Source organism: Coccomyxa subellipsoidea (assembly GCF_000258705.1).
Source record: "Coccomyxa subellipsoidea C-169, whole genome shotgun sequence".
NCBI classification, from domain to species: Eukaryota; Viridiplantae; Chlorophyta; class Trebouxiophyceae; family Coccomyxaceae; genus Coccomyxa; species Coccomyxa subellipsoidea.
The window spans coordinates 2,123,753-2,141,650 of record NW_005178036.1 but is presented as its reverse complement, the minus strand read 5'-3'; the positions used below and the strand labels follow the sequence as shown (position 1 = coordinate 2,141,650).

The window sequence follows — 17,898 nt, the reverse complement described above, 5'->3', positions numbered from 1 at the left end:
TGCGTGCGCCCCCTCGCCGATGCCTGGGAGGCAAGGAGCCTATTTTATTTGCGGGCATAGCGTGTACGCCTTGCAGAATAGCTCCCCTCACCCCCATCCTGCTCCTTTCTGGGTGTCCCTTTTTCGCACGATTTACACGAGCGATGCAACGAGGCAAGCAGGAGCTCACGAGCTCTGGCTTAATGCAACTCGACAGTGATGCCGAATGCTTCGAGCAGTGCAGTGTTCCAAGGGCGCATGGCCTGCTCGAGTTGGGCGCACGCGCACCCTTTTTCCGAGGGTGCAAAACCTACCTAGGGCCATCAGAAGGGGAGTACACGTCAAGGCCTGAGATTGCATTGCAATCCAATGCAGATAAGGATCTCCACTTGCTTTTCATGCAAAGTGTTGGCGTTTCAGAGAAGCCCGTGCCCCAAACATGCTCAGCGACCACTGCTCGACTTGCATGCGCACCAGCAGCTTTTAAAATTTTTGCCAAACCATTAGTGATGCAAGTGCTTGCATTGCAGATATCTCTTCTCAGATCTAGGCTAGAAGCCTACAGCTGTGCTTAGTAGACCATCTCCAACGACCACTGGCAGTGCACTGCTTGGCTCACTAAGTATTACACGTGCGCATCCAATTTGTCAACAGTGTTGCGCAGTGCTTTTTTTACCAAATTTACAGGTACCCAGGTCCTTAAAGATTGATTCATGAGCCTTGGACTGCCAGTGAACCTCTGAGTCTGAGTCTGAGACAATCTCAGAGTCATGGTTTATCAACACATGGCATCCCTTTCACTAAGGTAGCATGCCTCTGGCAGAACAACCGATGCAAGATCTCAGTCCCAGTACTTGATCTGGCCGTCCCAGCTGCAGGTGGCGACCTTGGAGCTCTCCAGAGGGTGCCACTCTGCATCGATGCAAACACCCTCGTGCGCCTTGATAGTCCGGTACGGCTTGCATGTCTTCCAGTCCCAGAACCAGAGCCGCCCCTCCCCGTCCCCGCTCATCACATAGCGCCCGTCCGGCGAGAAGTTGGGCTGGCACGCATACCCTGCCACCGTGTGCCCCTGCGCATTGCAAAGAGAATGTTATGAGAAGTTCACTGCATTGTTGTCACATGACGTGCACTCGCAAGGCAGCCCTTCCTCCTATCGTCTGGCGCTCGCTCTGTCTTGATGTCTGCATACCTCTTTCTGTAATGCGTCAGTCTCACATGCCTAGCCAGCTGCAGTTGTACAAAATTATGTCAGCCACTGCCCAGGGATCAGGCATGAACAGCCACAAGCATGCCAAGTGAAAGCTCTGTGCAAGGTGCTGCAACAAAAATAGTCGTTGCACTCTACAGGAGGATGGCACCCCCGACACTGAGGCACTGGGAGAGGCAAGCGGAGTCGGTTTTCTTCAGAGGCATCTGCGACATGCAGGATTGCACAGCAACCCCAGCTAGCACTAAAAAGACTACTGCGGCCCTCAAAGCAGCATTATCAGCGAGCTAGTAAGCTGAAGCCAAGCAGCACTTGTGCCTGTTCCTGCCATCTGTACATGCATTCCTCTGCACATGAAAATCCTCTGCACATGACATGAAGATTATTATCAATCAATAAAGGTCGGCGAGCCCAAAGCCAAAGGCCATGGGGCACACATGCAGGGCGTCTGCAGCCACGTCTGCGTGGCCCGCAAAAGTCTGCAGCCCAGATCACTGCATGGAGATATCTGCAGAGTGTCACCTTGAAGATCTTCTTCCGGTTCTGGCGGAAGCGATCGCGCGCGGCGTAGGTGACAATCTGGTTGTCCAGGGAGGTGCCGATGAGCCACTGGGAATTGGGGTGGACTGCCACGGCGGGGATGGAGTGTAGGGAGGGGTCTGCGATGTATTTGATCTGCACCGGGATCCCAAACTCCCACACGCGGATCGTTTTGTCGTCCGACGTGGATACGAATCGCCGCCCCTCGTCCACGAAGGTGACCGTGTTCACCGCGCCCAAGTGATAGTTGTACTCCTACGAAAAAATAATAAATTTACTTTGAAATTTGAACCCTGGCTGACCAAGTCAGAAGGCGCCCAGCTGTCACTGGCACTACAGGGGCTTATGCACTCAGCATGCTAGACCTTCTGGGTGGTGACATAGGTGCAGAGACTTGTGCTAGAGGAGGAAGCACAACTTTTGCAGCAGACAAGTAAAGGCCCAAGTTGCCTGGCATCAAGGTCGCATGATTGCGAAAACAGGCGGGACTTTGCTGGAGGCTACTGAACCAGACGATATGCATGACTAAGGTTGCCTTGCAATCACTTCTGCATGATGATATACTATTGAAGGTCACCTGCACGAGGTCGCCAGTGTCGGAGTCCCACTGGTGGATCTTCTTGTCGGCGCAGCCACCCATGATGACATTCTGTTTGTCATCGCTGGGGTGGAACCGCGCTGTGAAAAACATCTTCCCCTCCCCGAAGCTCCGCAGCACCTGCGGCAAATTCCTCATGTTAGCAATATTGTGTAATCCTGTTCACTGTTGATCCTGCTGCACTGGACAAGCACAAGTCACTGCTGGTTATATTCGATACTTTTGGCAGTTGAACCAGTGCGGCAGATCCTCAAAGGTACAGATTATGCTCGACTTTCCACATGAAGAATGAAGCTGTGCAGCACCTGCCCAGTCTCTGTGTCCCACAGCTTGACCACCTTGTCATAGCTCGTGCTCAGGAACTTTCTGCCGTCGTTGCTGAAGGAAATGTCCTTTACACCCTGCAACCACGCGACCCAGCTTACATACACCCCACAAAACTTACTCTGAAATTTTGTCACACAGAAGGAACACAAGATTTTAAGGAACACAGGTTGCAGAGGGAGCTTAAGTTCAGAGGGGAGACGAGAAAAGCAGAGGGTGCACACCTTAGAGAAGCCCATGTAGGTGCGCATGCACTTGCCATTGCCGTACACATCCCAGATCTTCACCTTGCCATCCAGACCAGCAGACAGCAGCAGGTGACCTGGTTGTCACACCCATCAGGACACCGTCAGAAATGAGCACAGGGCTGACGACTTGCAGACCAGTTGAGACACCTTGGTAGGAGAGCAGTGTGCTGTGCTGTATAGTTGAGCAGTATCACGCCGACCATACAGCTCAAACACTGTCATCCAACACAAGTGCCTCAGGTCAGGTGAAATCTTGCAGCATTGCATACACAGCGCTCGCCACTTTGCCGGAGACACTTTCAGAAGAATGCACTGGACTCTGCTGAATGCTGGTGCCTCATACTCTGGATCAAACAAAGTGTGCAAAAGAATGGTGGCGTTGACCCCGTTGAAAGAACCTCGAATAGGATGGGGTGCCAGACAGCGAGCAACGGTGTAGTTTGGCCAGGAATGAGCTGATAAAAAAAGGGCGGCTGGCCGCACATTGCAGGCCTGTGGGTCTATAGCTTGGCCTGAAGCAGCTTGAATGAGCTGATCAAGAACAAGCCCGAACTCAGTGCTAGGGTCCAAACGTATGCTGGTGCTGCATGCCCCAGAATCACGTGAGGCACGCACAGCAAAGGGTAGAGAGATGCTGGCTCATCGGCACTGTCTCGACTGGGTGCCATCCCAGAGAGCCAGATGCGCCATGCTGTCAAGCTTCCCCAACAAGGGCGAAACTCACAGTTGCCAGAAGCTGAGCTTCTCTGGCACTCAGGTACACACATCTGCTGAGTAAGAGAAAGAGTGGCTCACCAGTGGTAGGGAAGAAGCGGATGGCGTTGACCCCCTTGGTGTGCCCCGACCAGGTGTGCACCCACTTCTTGGGCAGGTAACAATACTCGTTCTCCTTCTTCTTGTTCTTGGGAGGATCCAGCCATGTGCGCCCTGTGACTGGGTTGCGCTCCTCCTTGCCGTGGAAGTGGCTCTTCTCCGGAATCTTCGCCGCCGCCGCCTGCCGCCCCTTGCGGCCCTGCCATTCCATCACAAGACACCCGTCAGAATGATATTCCCACCGCAATGGTCATTAGATTGCGCTCAGATCTGATTTGTGGTGGGGGCCCATATTGCACTGAGATGGTGCAGCTCTCATGGACAGCTTTTGACTGCCGCTCCTGGTTGGAGCTGCAACAGGCAGGTCAAAACAACAAAAAACAGATTGCAGCTCGGTGATTGGGCTGCCACATGCGTCAGCTTTACCCATCAACGGCTGCAGAGTTTGTGCATCTTATCAATCTGCCCGAAACAACACCAACAAGCCCACAGATGTCCCCACTGTTCTGCACACATATGACTACCGAGGGCACCCGGCTTGGATCGGCACCACAAATATGCACAGGCATGAACGGTGAAATATTTCCAAAGCACGCACCCGCTTGGGCTTTTCGGCGCCCTCCTCGCCCTCGGCCGGCTCTTCCTCTTCCTCGTCCTTGAGGAAGCCCTCCTTCTCCAGCCACTCCATCTGCTCCGCCGTCGGCTGCGCCGCCTTCACCTCCACATCCGCCCACGGCTGCCGCACCTGCGCACGTCCGAGGCAAGAATTTGCACCAGTTTCCCTGAAGTTCTAATCTTGAAATGAAGCTTGCATGTCAGGTTTGTAAACGGGCTGCCGCACATGCGCGCGCCCAGATTAGAGTTTGCACCAGGTCCTCCAACCCTTCAGGTAACAAATTTAGGCAGGCATTCTATAAATTGTATGGTAGTTGATATCAATGGGCAGTTGCACATGCAGGCATCCAGGGAAGCAGTTTGCGACAGGTTCTTGGAACATCGAGAAAAAAAGGGCAGGTACGCCTGCATAGAGCCTGGTTCAGAGAGCAGTGAACATCATGAAGCACATCGAAAACAGTCTCAGGCATGCGCATATGCAGCCAAAGCACTCATTCCTGGGGGCTAATGGATAGATTGCGTCTCTCAGATGCCTTCCCATTCCACCTCGAAGGGCCCCGGTGCAACTCCGGACAAAAATTTTGTGCCGTACTCTTGGTCCTTGTTGCATGCAGACCTTTTGAAGTGGAAATGAAGCCGCAAAAAAGCCCGTCCACTATTTCAACAAAGTCTGCCTGGGCCTCACCTGCATCGTCCAGGGCTCCTCTGGGTCAGCCTCCCCACGCTCAGCCTTCTTCTGCTCCTCCTCTGCTTTCCTCTCCGCATTTGGTTTTCTCCGCTTTGCCTGCCCTGCCATTGTGTACACACTCTCCCCTGCAGCAGCAGGCAGCCTTGTTCAGTAAAAGCACCCAGCATCTTATCCTGCCAGCTCCCTTCCATCTGCAGACACTTCTGTAACATTTCTTGCATGCTTCATATACAGTATCATGCTATATATTTATATGAATGAATAATTGTGCACATGTTGGGTAACGACACAAGTTTATTCTGAATTCTTATGTGGAACCCCGCGAAGAGGGCAGACACGGCACCAATCTACAGCACCTAATGCTTGTTGTCTCACAGCCAGTGACCCTGCATCGTGGCCATCTCTTCTCCACACACTGGACACTTATCAACCTCCACACCAGATCCTGACAGAACAGGTGGTGCGTGCTGCATGCTGACAGCTTATATAATCTGCAGAACAGCCCAGATCTCGACAGCGATTGCAGCGCAGAAGTGCTCGCACCTTTCTTCTCCGCAAGAGCCTCCTCGTCACCAACCACAGATTGGCTGCCAGGGGCCACCGCATAACCATAGCTGTGAAAGGTGTTGTACTGGTCGTCAAAGTGGAACGAGTGCATGTTGAAGTCCTGCATGTGCGCAACCATCAGCTATTGTATTGCCAGTCCCCTCGCACTTGTATGAAGGCCGCTGCAGCCCCACAGAGAGCAGAAGAACCAAGCTGCTGGGTACGTTTGCTGGATGCGAACAGCTTACTCTCAAGCCGAAGGTACAGAAGGTGTATCTGAAAGGTTAGCACCCATTTCATTGGGAGGCTTCTATGGAGCAAGGAGCGCACCTCAACATGCCCTGTTCTGTGGTTCTTCATGCCTGCAGCTATGCCGTCCTTCTGGTAAGGGTGCGCAGGACCCACCACTGGCGCATGCATCTCCTCGTAAGGAAGGTTCACCATCACCTGCCTCGCAGTGGCATCTGCACAGCAGAGTCTGCTCAGCCATCACCACACCCAGGCAAACTTTAAGGGCCTAGGCACACGCTGTCAATGATCTGTTTCTCCTCATCTGTCACTGCAGATGATCGGACGTGAACACAAACCTTGCAGGTGTCGTGTGGCTGCTTTTTGGACCACTGTGTTGTCCATGAGCGCCAGTCCTGTTGTATCCACATCAGGCGCTGCGCTGACGAGTTGGAGACGCAAATCAGGCGCTGCCTCCTCTTCCTCAATGTGCGATAGAGGCTCTCCGTCATCACTGCAAGGCATGAACCCAGCATATCAGCCTGCACAACGCTGTGTAGGGAAATCTGATGTAGCAAGCTTGGGGCAGGACCATATTCCAATCAATATATTGCATAAATATGGAGCGCTATTTTCTTGCTTGCAATCAATATTATAAGGAATTTCCGTAGCAATTTCTGGGCCTTCGGCTCAATTGTTTCGCACTTGTAGCGTGCTATAAGGTCCATGGGTAGTATTTGTTGTTCAGGCCGCCTCCGTCAGCGAGAGACCCCGTGCAGAGTCCTCTATGTTTAGTAAAAAGTCAGAATGTATAGAAATTTAGCATCAGATGCCTGCACTTTCGTCCTGCTCAGTCTCACGATCCTTCAGAGATCTCCACTTGCAGTAATCTGTTTTCGTCGGCGTGAATACGCTTTCAGGCAGTCTCTGCAAGTCTAGTATCAAAGCAAGAGCGCGATGGGACGTTTTATGAAACACAAAGTCGGGTGAAAGTGCATTTCATTAGTGCCGTTGTTTTGCCTGGCGCAGCGTTTTTTTGCCTGGCGCAGATCAGGAGAAAACTGGCGAGACAGGCATTTCTTGTTAAGATCCTACTCAATACAAACTTCAAGTTGATAATTCAACACATGCTGCAGATGGAAGTGCAAAGGAAGCTCCAATGTGCTTTAAAGGATGCAGAAAAATTGTGAGCAATCTGTCGGGCCTCGTCAGTCTACGGTGTTGCAACTGCGCAACACGCAACTGCGAAGACTGAAGCGTGAGCTCCTGCTTCCTCTTTAGGCCTCAACTCAAAATCTTGAACGTTCGAATGAGGCAATAATTAGCCATGCTACAGTCGCACAACAACTTTCATGGATGTCCTATATTGCCGTCAATACTGGTCATCAGTGCTCATTACAAGACACCTGCCATACTGGGCAAAATCAGGATCCAGCCGCATGCGCCTTCACATGCACAGCAGCGCTGCGCTCCAGATCCAGCAGTTGTTGGATCTCCGCCGGTGCAAAATATCTGGACACCCCTTCACCGTTCCCTCCTCCGCCAGCCACAAGCTCTATAACCTCCTCGCCAGTGCTGCCGGGCTCGCCAAGCGCCAGCAGAGCCTGCGATTTTGACAAATTCAAACTGTAAGAGACCCTTTATATGAGCAAGGTACCACATTCTTCAAGGTGCTGCCAGGCTGGCCAAATGCCACCATTGCCTGACCCAACAGAAGGGAAGATTCATGACATGCAAAGTGCACTGTGCCAGCAGCTTGCCATTCTTCCGTCGCCAGGCGTTTCATGGTGCACATATACGCAAGTCCCGAGAGTACTCAATCGTGACATAGTCCCCAGCATGATGGGAAGAATTTCCATGGAGAAGGACCTTGATGAATGAATGAACAGATCACCTGTCGGAGTGCAGCACAGCGCAGCAGCGACCTCGGATAGCACACAGCCTGGCACAGATTGGCCTGCGCAGTCTCGGGGCCAGCCAGATTGACAGCCTGTGCCACACACATTTGTCAGTAAAAGACACTGCCACTTCCTCCTTAGTCAGGCAGTGAAGCATCCTTGCGCGCCACTTTGTGCCTTGCAGTACAAGTCTTGTCAAGTTGTCAGCGCCCGTGAGACACGGCAAGATATCATACAATGATGGCATGGAAACGTCTGCTCTTGCGGATAACCAATCAACTGTCTGAGGCAGCGGCTGACTGATCAGGGATGAGTAAGCAGGGTGACTAACCTGCAGCGGGCGCGGGCAGCCGGGCAGCAGGCCCTTGAGCGCGTCGGCCAGCAGCTGAGTCAGCGCCGGGAGGCCCTCCGGCAGGCCACAATACGCGTCCACCTGGACCACCCCCTGCACCGGGGGGCCCACTGCGCCCCCCGGCAGCGGCTGCTGCGCCGCCGAGCGCGCCTGCATGTCCGATGAATATCAATCGAAGGGCTTGCAGGGGTTACTTGGTCACTGAGAGATAGAGCTACAGTCTGCCAAAGGATATGGGAGAAACACAGTAAGAGCCCAGAAATACTAAAAAATTCCAGCAAAGTGTTGCCCTGATCAGATATCTTCCTTTCACATACAAATTACGTGCATGCTGCTTGGCAGAATTTCAGGGGAAAAGGGCAATTAAGATTCTTAAGGCTGCAGGGTCCAGATGATTACAAATTTATAATTTCAACTCCCCGCACTTCAGGGGTCGCACCTCGATGCGCAGCTCGAAGAGCTCAGGGGATTGCTGGCCGGCAGCGGGCGCCAGGGCGCCCGCGAACGCCTGGTTGAGTTCGGCAGCGAGCGCGGCTGCATCCTCCGGAGCCAAAACAGGGTATTCCTCCCCCGAGGCAGCTTCCTCGGAAGCTTCCTGGCCCGGCTCTGCTGTGACGAACAGCGTGAATGTCTGTGGGCCCTGCAGGAGAGTGAGTACATTGTGAGCATTCTGAGTGCTCGTCTGAAAAGTGACTCCCATATGCTCTCAATATTTCATTGTCTGGTGAGCATCAGATGCCCCCAGAAGATAAAATGCTTGTTGTGTGATCCCGGTGCGTTACTTGAAAGGCTCCCAAAGGACACACGGAGACACAAGTGCAAGACGGGCAACTGAGCTTATCACAACATGAAAATTTTTCAGGTCTCACAAAATATACCATGATGTGCTTTCAACAAAGCTTGCACCTGTCCAGGCAGGCCGTCAGGCGCAATGTAGAGCAGCAGCTGGTCGCTGACTGCCCCCAGCAGCGCCTGCAGTGCAGCAGCGCCCCTCTCACGCAGCAGCTGCCGCTCCTCCGGCGATGGCGGCATCGGCCGCTCCAAGAACAGGCGCGTGTGCAGCTCCGCCCATTCTCGGTATAGCCTGCGCATATCACATTGTACGAGTAATCTACACCGTCTACTTCAGCAGAAAGCTCTTATTGAAACTGCGCAAATGAGAGAGAGTGAATGAGTGAGTGAATCTCAAATGTTAGATCCTCTGCATGAGAAGTGGTACTGCTCATCATGACATTTCGGCCTGAAAGCTCCGGTGGATATCAAGTGCGTCTCGGACAGTGAGTACAATGCAAAAGAAGCAGCAAAGGTGCCTGTCATGATACAGTGTTGGCCTGCAGGTGCAATGAAAATCAGCTTGCAAGATTCAAGGTTGAATGGACACCTGTCAGCGGCAAAATAGGCAGCCCACGCCCGCAGCTCCAGCATGGGCGCTGCCAGCTCATCGCCATAACCCTCGAGGGCCTCCGGGGTCCCCTGGACAAACGAGGACATCAGTCATCAGAGGAGGAGACACGCAGTGTGCTGTTTGTGCTGTGCACATGGCTTTTGCATCTCACAAGCCCAACGCAGCAACGCTCGAAGCAGCAGCAGCGGAAGCCTGCCCCTGCATGTGCCCCATTGTCAGTGCTGAGGAACTCAGCAGATGATAGAAGAGTCACGATTCGCACCGACCACGTGCTGAGTTAACCCAATTCCTGTTTAGGTTCAAAGCCTAAGCGTTACGTCCTCGGAGCCTTTGACATGCGGACTCACCAAGATGCAACGAGCCCACTTAATCTGCGGCGTGATCATTCATCAAAGCAGATCACACAGAAGTCACCTATCCTAATACAGTTTTGCAATCTGAATCATATTCGAATTTGAACGCACCTGCTCGAGCGCAGCTCGCACTTCCGCCGGCAGCAGCTGCAGCAGTGCGGCGGCCGCCGCGGCGGGGCCGGCCCCGGCTCCGAGCGCGAACTCGCGCAGGAGCTGATTCGCGTGCGCCGCCGCCGGCTCGAGCGTTGCCGGGGAGAACCAGAGCCACCGAGCGGCCGCCGCGCGCAGCACCGGGCCGCTCTTGACGCCCCAGCGCGACTTCTCCGCCACCTGTACGTTCCACCCCGATCTTATTCTTCATCCACTTTTCAGCCTAAGATTTAGGAAATGTGGATTGGGGTTGAGGGAAGGGGCATTTACATTAATATTTTTCACGGGGAATGCAATGGCGGATTTAGGGTTTAGGGTCGATGAAGGGTCGAAATACTATAAAACACAAAATGGATGAAGTCTAATGCCAGCGCATGAGCAAAACCACCTCACATGAAGTGCATAATCTTGCTAGCAGGTAAGAAGGGTGCTGTAGACATCAATCCAGGGTAAGGTGAATGCGTTGCTGCGTCGACTGTCAAATTTCTCACTGTGATTGGCAAAATAATTGCAGGCAGCGTCCAGGCCGGACTGGGTGCAATGCTCGCGTCTCGATAGGCCGATGCTCTGAACCCAAACACATGGCACCTCACAGCAAGGCAATGGAGATTGGCACCAAGGTGGCGCATTATGCAAGCGATTGCAGGCATGCCCGACATGCAGCGATACTCACAACCGCCCAATATAAGAGCCTAGTATTGACTTCTGAAGTTTGGCATGCTCTACGATCACCTGCTCGACGATGATGGCCATCTCTGTGAGATCCACGTCGCCGCGGCCGGCCTCGGCCCAGGCGCCGAACCAGAGGCTGCCCTCCTCGAAGGCGCGCACGCATGCGTCCATGTCAGCGCTGGCCGTCAGCAGGCTCAGGAACAGGCCATACACCTACACTGGCCACACACCCACTCAGAAACTGCCGCTGACTGCCTGCACCCTTCCTTCCTGAACACATTCATTTCGTTCTGGGTGTCGACAAGTGACGTGCAAGATAGATGACACCAAACAAGGCGCCTCATCGGCCCTGATTCCTGGCACCTTTATCCTACCAACGACTTTTGCTTGAAGCCAGCTCTGCTCAAGATGCAAAGGCCCATAGAATGCAAGATGAAGATGTCCTATATGCATCCATGTGTTTGTCATTGCCACATGAGCCTCATAAATCTGCGCTAAATATCATGGCCCCGGCTGGCGGGGGGCATTACAATACTGAGCACCGTGCCCACGGTTGAATGGGTCTTGCGTGGATCTGGCGAGTCCAACAAGGGGTAGGAAATTAGCAGCCTTTACATGCAGCTTGTCTGCAGACGCACCTTGCCTTTGGCAGGAAAAGCCTGTAATAATAATAATAATAATAATAATAATAATAATAATAATAATAATAATAATAATAATAATAATAATAATAATAATAATATCATATACTCTGCGGCCGGCGCACCTCTCTGCGCACGTCCGCGCGCAAGTGGCAGGCGTAGAGCGGCAGCAGCGCGTGCTGGCCGCTGTCGATCAGGTGCACCAGGTACAGCTGCAGCAGTGCATTCACCGAGTCCTGTGCAGCACAACACAGCGGAATGCATGATGGGCCCAACAAGAGGAGTGGTAATCGGGTGCATGGAGGGCGGAAGAACGATTCCAGGCATGCTGGTTGACTCTGGACGAGTACAGCTGGGCGGCAAAGCGTGGGATGCGGGAGAATTGGTGGGTAAGCCGACTGGCTATGCAAGAGCAGCCACACAAGTCAATGCGCACGTGCACATCATGCATATTGTACCGCCCAGCGAGCTGCGGAAGTGAGGCTGTCATTGTGGAGGACCCAGCAATTCAAGACCCCCTCTGAACAGTTTGAAACCAGCTTCGAGATCCTCGTCAGCCACACTCGTGGAGGAAGTGCCCAGCTCATGCTCCACACTGTGCAAGCATCAGTCAGCAGTTGACCACACAGACGGGTCCACCCCCATGTAGGTAAAAGGTCTGTCAAGGTCATGGGACTGCAGCGACAGCTGCAGGGACGGTTGGGAAAGCCTCTCGGGGAAAGCCTCTCGGCTGTCTGTGTGGGACATTAGCCACCCAAAGATTGCCTGGGTACTAGCAAGCCTTCCAATGCATCCAGCATCCAGTCATGCCTTCCTCTGGGAATTCAGATGGGCACACAACAGCGCACTCTTATAAATGGTAATAAATGGTAAAATCAAAATCAAACCTGCAGGTCGCGGTGGCGGAGGCTGACGCCGGTGTCGTGCGGCGGCGGGACGAGGCCGAGCGCGCTGAGCGCGAGGCCCAAGTGCGCGGCAAAGCGCAGCGTGCCGGCCGCGCATTTCGGCGGCTGCGCGCGCGGCCCCGGCGGCTCGGCGTTGTCCAGCTCGTCCGCCATCTCGTCCACCGCCTGCGCGATTTCCAACAAAGAATTCAAAAAAAAAACCCATCCTGGGGCAACCACATCCCTGTGCATTTTTGTCCAACGCAGTAGGTCAGTGGAAGAGATAAGAAAACAGAATTTTATTTCCTCATGGGGCAAATACGTCCCTGTGCATGCATGTGCATGCAACGCAGGAGGTCAGTCAGAAGTGAAAGCGAGACAAATAAACACCCTTTGGGATGGCTTGCATGGTAGAGCAGAGACCTGCAATGAGGATTCGGTTACCAACGCATACAGAGAGATGCTTTCCCAAGCTGACCTGGGCAATCCATGTGACGGAAGACAACAATATCTACCAGCGCTGATGAGCATAAGTTTTTGCCCTATTTATAATAAAAGTGCCCCTTGCCCCGGCTGGCGGGGGGCGGCATAAATACTGAGCACCGTGCCCGCGATTTGGGTTCTGCTAGGACGTGGCGAGTCCAAGAAGGGGTAAGATAGTGGCAGTCTAAACCTGCAGCTTGTCTGCAGGACGCACCTTGACTCTTGGCAGGAACTCTGTGTAGAAATATATACATAATGTTACAAAAAGGGTGCGCCTCACCGGTGTGACCCAGGAAGGCAGGCGGTCAACGAGCAGATTCCACCAGCGGTCTGGGCCCCTGATGAGCTCTGTCTGCACGACGCGCTGCTGACTGGACGGGTTGTCAGCTTCCGTCCTGCTGGAAGCCGGCACGAAGCGCGAAGCTGCACCGAAGACCTCCTCAAAGCTGCCGGGCAGCTGCCTGACCAGCCTGCAGAAGCCACCAATTCTCTCACTGCTGCCCAACATTGATGTGGACCCTGACAAGGACTTTGTTCAGCCAAAGAGGTCGGATGCTGCTGAAGTGTCCTGTGCGAGATCTACTCATTGCTCCCCTCCAATGGCAACTTCGGGAATCTGTTCTCACATGCGATGGCCATGAACCTGTCCTATTTAAGGATGGCCTCCAGATCCTGATCTCCCTACGTTCGCCACGGTAAATCAGAAGAGAAATATCTGAAGAGGCATCGGCACAGACTCTGAGCTGCTGCCTGTCAGACAAGAGAAAAGTGCCGCACTTGTCCAGAGATGCTGTGCTGGAATTCCCGAGCCACTGCGGGTAAAAAGAGAGGGCCCCTCACTTGTCAGGTAGGACAAAACATACGCAATCGCCGCTGCTAACTAGTGGGGAAGTGGCGCACTTGTCCAGAGGCCATTTGCCCTGCCCGACGCTGAGGCCTTCGCCCAGGACGTCAATGTCTGCGTTGGAGTTCCCTGCCGCCGCAACCAACGCCTCCAGAGAGATGCCCTCGTCTGCAGCCGGCACCTCCAGAGCTGCGTCCACTTCCGCCTCCAGCCAGCTGCAAGCAACAGCATGCCAAGTCAGCTTCTGAGCGCACAAGTCATCACTCCATGATGTCATTGCTATTTTGTGGCCTCACAATTTTTTAGCAGCAGTGCCTATTATGCTGCATCCTCTTCCGCCTCAGGCCAGCTGCAAGCAACAGCATGCCAAGTCAGCTTCTGAGTCCGTCGTAATGTTCTATGGTGCCATTGCTATTTTGTGGCCTCACGATTCTTTAGGAGCACTGTCTACTATAATGCATCCTCTTCCGCCTCATGCCAGCTGTAAAGGGGCAGCATCTCAGTCAGCTTCTGAGTCCATACAAATTCATTCCATGGTGCCATCGCTATTTTGTGGCCTCGGTATTTTCTAGGAGCAGTGTCTACTAAATGCATCCGCTTCCGCCTCGAGCCAACCGTGAAAGGACAGCAAGCAGAGTCAGCTTATATGCTAGCCGCGTGGAGGCTAGCATTGCTGCAAAACCTTGAACCTTCGTGGTGTTTCTGGCTCTTATCCATGCATTTCCTGGATCGGTGCATATTTCCAAAATTCTGCCCGTTTTTGCACTCGCATGCGAGCACACATGCAAATCCTGACCCGCTGACTCAACATCTCGGACCAAGCCCATAACAACTTCTGCTCGGGGAAAGCTCCCGGCATCCTGCCCGCATCCTCACGTAACGCTTAGTCGTACATGCACGTAAGGCAATATTTTGGCCTGACCTGCGAGTCAGCGCCCATGTGGCGTCCTGCCAGCTGGCACATGCCGGCAGCACGCGCTCCACATTGCCGGCCAGCGCGCCATACAGTGCGGCCTCCTGCTGTCCAGAGGATGGCTGGCTGACACGCTCAGACGCCTGTGGTTCAGACAAGCAAGTCATGCAAATCAGTCAACTTTGACCATAGTGTTTTGAAATACACAATTGATTTGACGTGCAGTCACAGCGTGTTACAATTCACACAGATAAGTATTTTCAAGCAACAGCTGCCACGACAGATGATATAATATGCAGATCAGGTGACTCTGCAAACGTCTGATAATCCAGACACATGCAAGCTGGACCCACAAAATCATCTCACAGTTCTTGAAGCAGAGTTTCCACATGCAACTCATGCACGTGCAAACCCTGAGCATAATTTCTGGTGGTGTTGGCAGGACATCTGCGGCACACACAAAGAGCGCACACTTTGCAGGGAGTGGTAATGAGTGATCTGTGAAGTGCTTGCCTGGTAGCAGGCCCAGCGCCACAGCGCGCGCAGCGTGCCGCTGCCCAGCTCAACTTCTGATGCCAGCTCCTCATCGCACTCCTCCACGCTCCTGGCCTCTGCATGCTCCGCAGCAACCCCTGCGCGAACAAGAAAATTATAGTTTCACCAATGTTTGGCTTGCTGCATATCTGCAGGACTCCTGAGGAGAATGTAAGCTTCTGGCCCTAGCCTACTTTGCAGCCGCCCCCATGCTTAGCATAATTCCAGATCTCTCATGACGCCCTGACGCAAGTCGCAAATTCCCTGAAAAACCTCATGTGATTCCGGACAACAGCTCGCAATTATGCGCGAGCTGCCACTTGTCCCACAAGAATGGGCTCTGGTGGTGCGAGTGTCAGAAGGTTGATGGCTGCAACCTCATATTCAGTGCTTGCTTACTATCTGAGCCTCTTCCGGGGTCTGAAACCTCAATAACTTGGATGTCTCTGAAGGCTGTCTTTTGTTTGCGTGGGAGAGGGGTGCACCGAGGGGGATCAGGCCAAGGCCGCCGCCGCTGCCCAGGGAAGCTGCCCGCCAGGGCTGCCCAACTTCATGGCACAGCTGCCGCGCAGCTTCCAGGCGGCCGCAGCGCACCAGCCGGAACAGCTGCCGCATCAGCCGCTCCTCATCCTTCACGTTGCTGTCCGCCCATCTCCGCTGCTGCCTGCAGCACCAACAGCCATGTGAATGCACGGAGGCAGGAATGTAAGTCTTTGACTCTAGCAAGTATGCCATGAGAAAATGGTGTGTCCACAACGCGAGGGATACAGAAGCGACGGGTATGGTATAATGTGAATGACAAGAACCAGTTGTTGAATCTCCTCAGTGATTCTTTCAAATCTCTGCATGCAAATGACAAGCAGTAAACGCACCGTGTGGGCGCATCGGGGTCGAGCTCTGTCACAATGGCGTCGGCGGCGGCACGGCCGAGGCCCGGCGCGGCTCGGGTGTCCAGCCGCTGGCGCGTCTCACGCGGCACGCCCTCCCACCGCGCAAACCGCGCTCCGCTGCCGCCGCCTCGCACGGCCGCCGCCTCGCCGCGGTCGAGCGCCTCAGCCGCCAGCGCTTCTAACCAGGCAACCACTCTGGCCACCCTGATCAGGCCGCCCACACAAGTCAGCCGTGGTTCATCGCTGCCCATGTTCAACATGTTTGTGGTGTGTGAAAGAAGCAGCAGTGAGAAAAGCAGAAAGGTGCTCTTCAGCGTCCCACAGAGCGCGATCAGTCGATTGAAACATGAGAACATCGGAAATGGAAGGCAACAAGACAAATGTAGAGATTTGAGTTAAAAAGCCGTGCAAACACAACCGTGGGGGCGGAGTGACAAAACTGCCGATCATGTGCCTCACCAATTCAGCTTCTCATCTTCGGCAAGGATGCCAGCAGCGCGCTGTGCGATGGTGAGACTCTGCCCGGAGCCCGGCCCGGGCCGCCCGCCGTTTCCTGCAGGAAACGTTGCATCACGGACTCCATAAAGGTGCCAGAGCAGCTGCCAGGTGGCTGCCTCCGCATCCAGCGCAGCTGCCTGCTCCTGCAGCCGCAGCGCCCTGGCCGCCCTGTTCTGCTGCTGCGTTGCCTGCTCCCTGCAGCGCCACATCAGCGCAGCACTCAACACCGTCTCTGCCCAGGATCTGCAATGTTTCTTGGATCTTCCATCAATTAGGCAAGAATAACACGAATTGAGCGTGCTGAAGAGGCATGAAAAGGGACACTTGGGATAGCATAGGGGCTCACCGCAGCGCAGCAGCATTGTCCTGGCAGATGACGGCGAATCTGCGCACGGCCTCTGCGCTGTCAAATGCCTCCTGCATCAGCTCTGCCATCACATCTGCAAATGCTCCCTCCTCCGCAACTTCTGCTGGTGCACCTGCAGCACCTATCAGGAGCGCCTAAATTAATCATGAACCAGATTTTCATTGCTTCGCATTGGTTGCTTCGCATTGTATATATGAGAGGGAGCCGGAGAAAGCAGGCAAGTCAATGACAAAAGTCACGGCAGAGAATGTTACATGCATTTTTTCCACACATGGAGATGAAGGTTATCCTTCTCTCACCTGATGGCTGCAGGGCCAGGCCGAGAAAGTCTGATGGTGGAGGAGGAAGTGGCAGGTGTGCTTCTGCTTCAGCTTGCGGAGACCAGACAGGATTGTTATGAGGTGTGAAGGCGGTCTGCTTGGGTGTGGAACCATCTCCAAAGAGCGGGTTCATGTAAGGACCATCCCCTGAATCAAAGAATTACAGCCTCTCTTCAGTGCATGGCAGCAAGCGGGATATATGATCAGGCACGCTAAGAAAGCACTGATGAATGGTTGAAGTGCAGCCATAAATGTAAAGGAGCTTTCGTCATTCTTTTTACATTTAGACTGATATCAGTCCCACATCTTGGCGTCCAACACCATCGCACGTTCCATCTATACTACGTGATTGCTTACAATGATAGGTGAGGAGTGGCGATGAGGATGTGATTACTAGTGAACATAAAAATGGCACAACGTACCTCCCACAGTCATAGGAGAGGTGGGGAAGCCCCTGATATCCATGTCAACCAATCGGAATTCTACTGTTCAATCAGATTGTGAACAGCATCCATCGCACTCAACAAAAAAATCGAATTGTTGTATCTTGAATTTTGCAATTGCATATCGTCGCTAATCACTGCGCGAATGGTCTTGTTCATAGGAAGAGGCCTCCTGTGAAGCCTACCTCCATGCATCAAGCCAGAACAGGCAACTGCTACCCATGCAGCGTTGCACAAGGGATGTCCACAATCGAGCCTCAGGACGTTCGGCAAGACTTCTTTTGGCGTTTCATGACCTACTGTATGCACATCCGATGGCTTTGCCTCCTCACCAGAGCGCTGCTTCCATGAAGGCACAGTCTAGAGTCCGCAGCTCTATCCAACAGTTGTGCTAGCAGCTGCAGTGGAATCGATCATGATCCCACAACAGCCTGGATTGTAGAGGTTGAGCTGTAGCAGGAC

At 53.5% G+C, this 17,898-nt stretch overlaps 1 protein-coding gene across 1 annotated transcript; it reads right to left on the bottom strand.

Annotated features, from left to right (window-relative positions):
* Positions 1 to 820: 820 nt before the first annotated feature.
* On the bottom strand, positions 821 to 17,576 carry COCSUDRAFT_47424 (hypothetical protein; the record flags this gene model as incomplete). Its single annotated transcript, XM_005648241.1, has 31 exons — positions 17,416 to 17,576; positions 16,973 to 17,140; positions 16,653 to 16,794; positions 16,268 to 16,501; positions 15,791 to 16,012; positions 15,404 to 15,582; positions 14,856 to 15,016; positions 14,394 to 14,527; positions 13,528 to 13,686; positions 12,908 to 13,097; positions 12,148 to 12,330; positions 11,386 to 11,496; positions 10,680 to 10,832; positions 9,909 to 10,127; positions 9,421 to 9,512; positions 8,946 to 9,123; positions 8,479 to 8,679; positions 8,019 to 8,189; positions 7,684 to 7,779; positions 7,241 to 7,393; positions 6,149 to 6,272; positions 5,892 to 6,025; positions 5,559 to 5,682; positions 5,013 to 5,140; positions 4,311 to 4,457; positions 3,695 to 3,911; positions 2,876 to 2,973; positions 2,633 to 2,728; positions 2,307 to 2,447; positions 1,712 to 1,984; positions 821 to 1,051 (listed from the first exon to the last, which is right to left on the bottom strand). The coding sequence occupies exons 1-31, from the start codon at positions 17,456 to 17,458 to the stop codon at positions 821 to 823; spliced, it is 4,902 nt and encodes a 1,633-aa protein (XP_005648298.1). The 5' UTR covers positions 17,459 to 17,576.
* Positions 17,577 to 17,898: the final 322 nt, after the last annotated feature.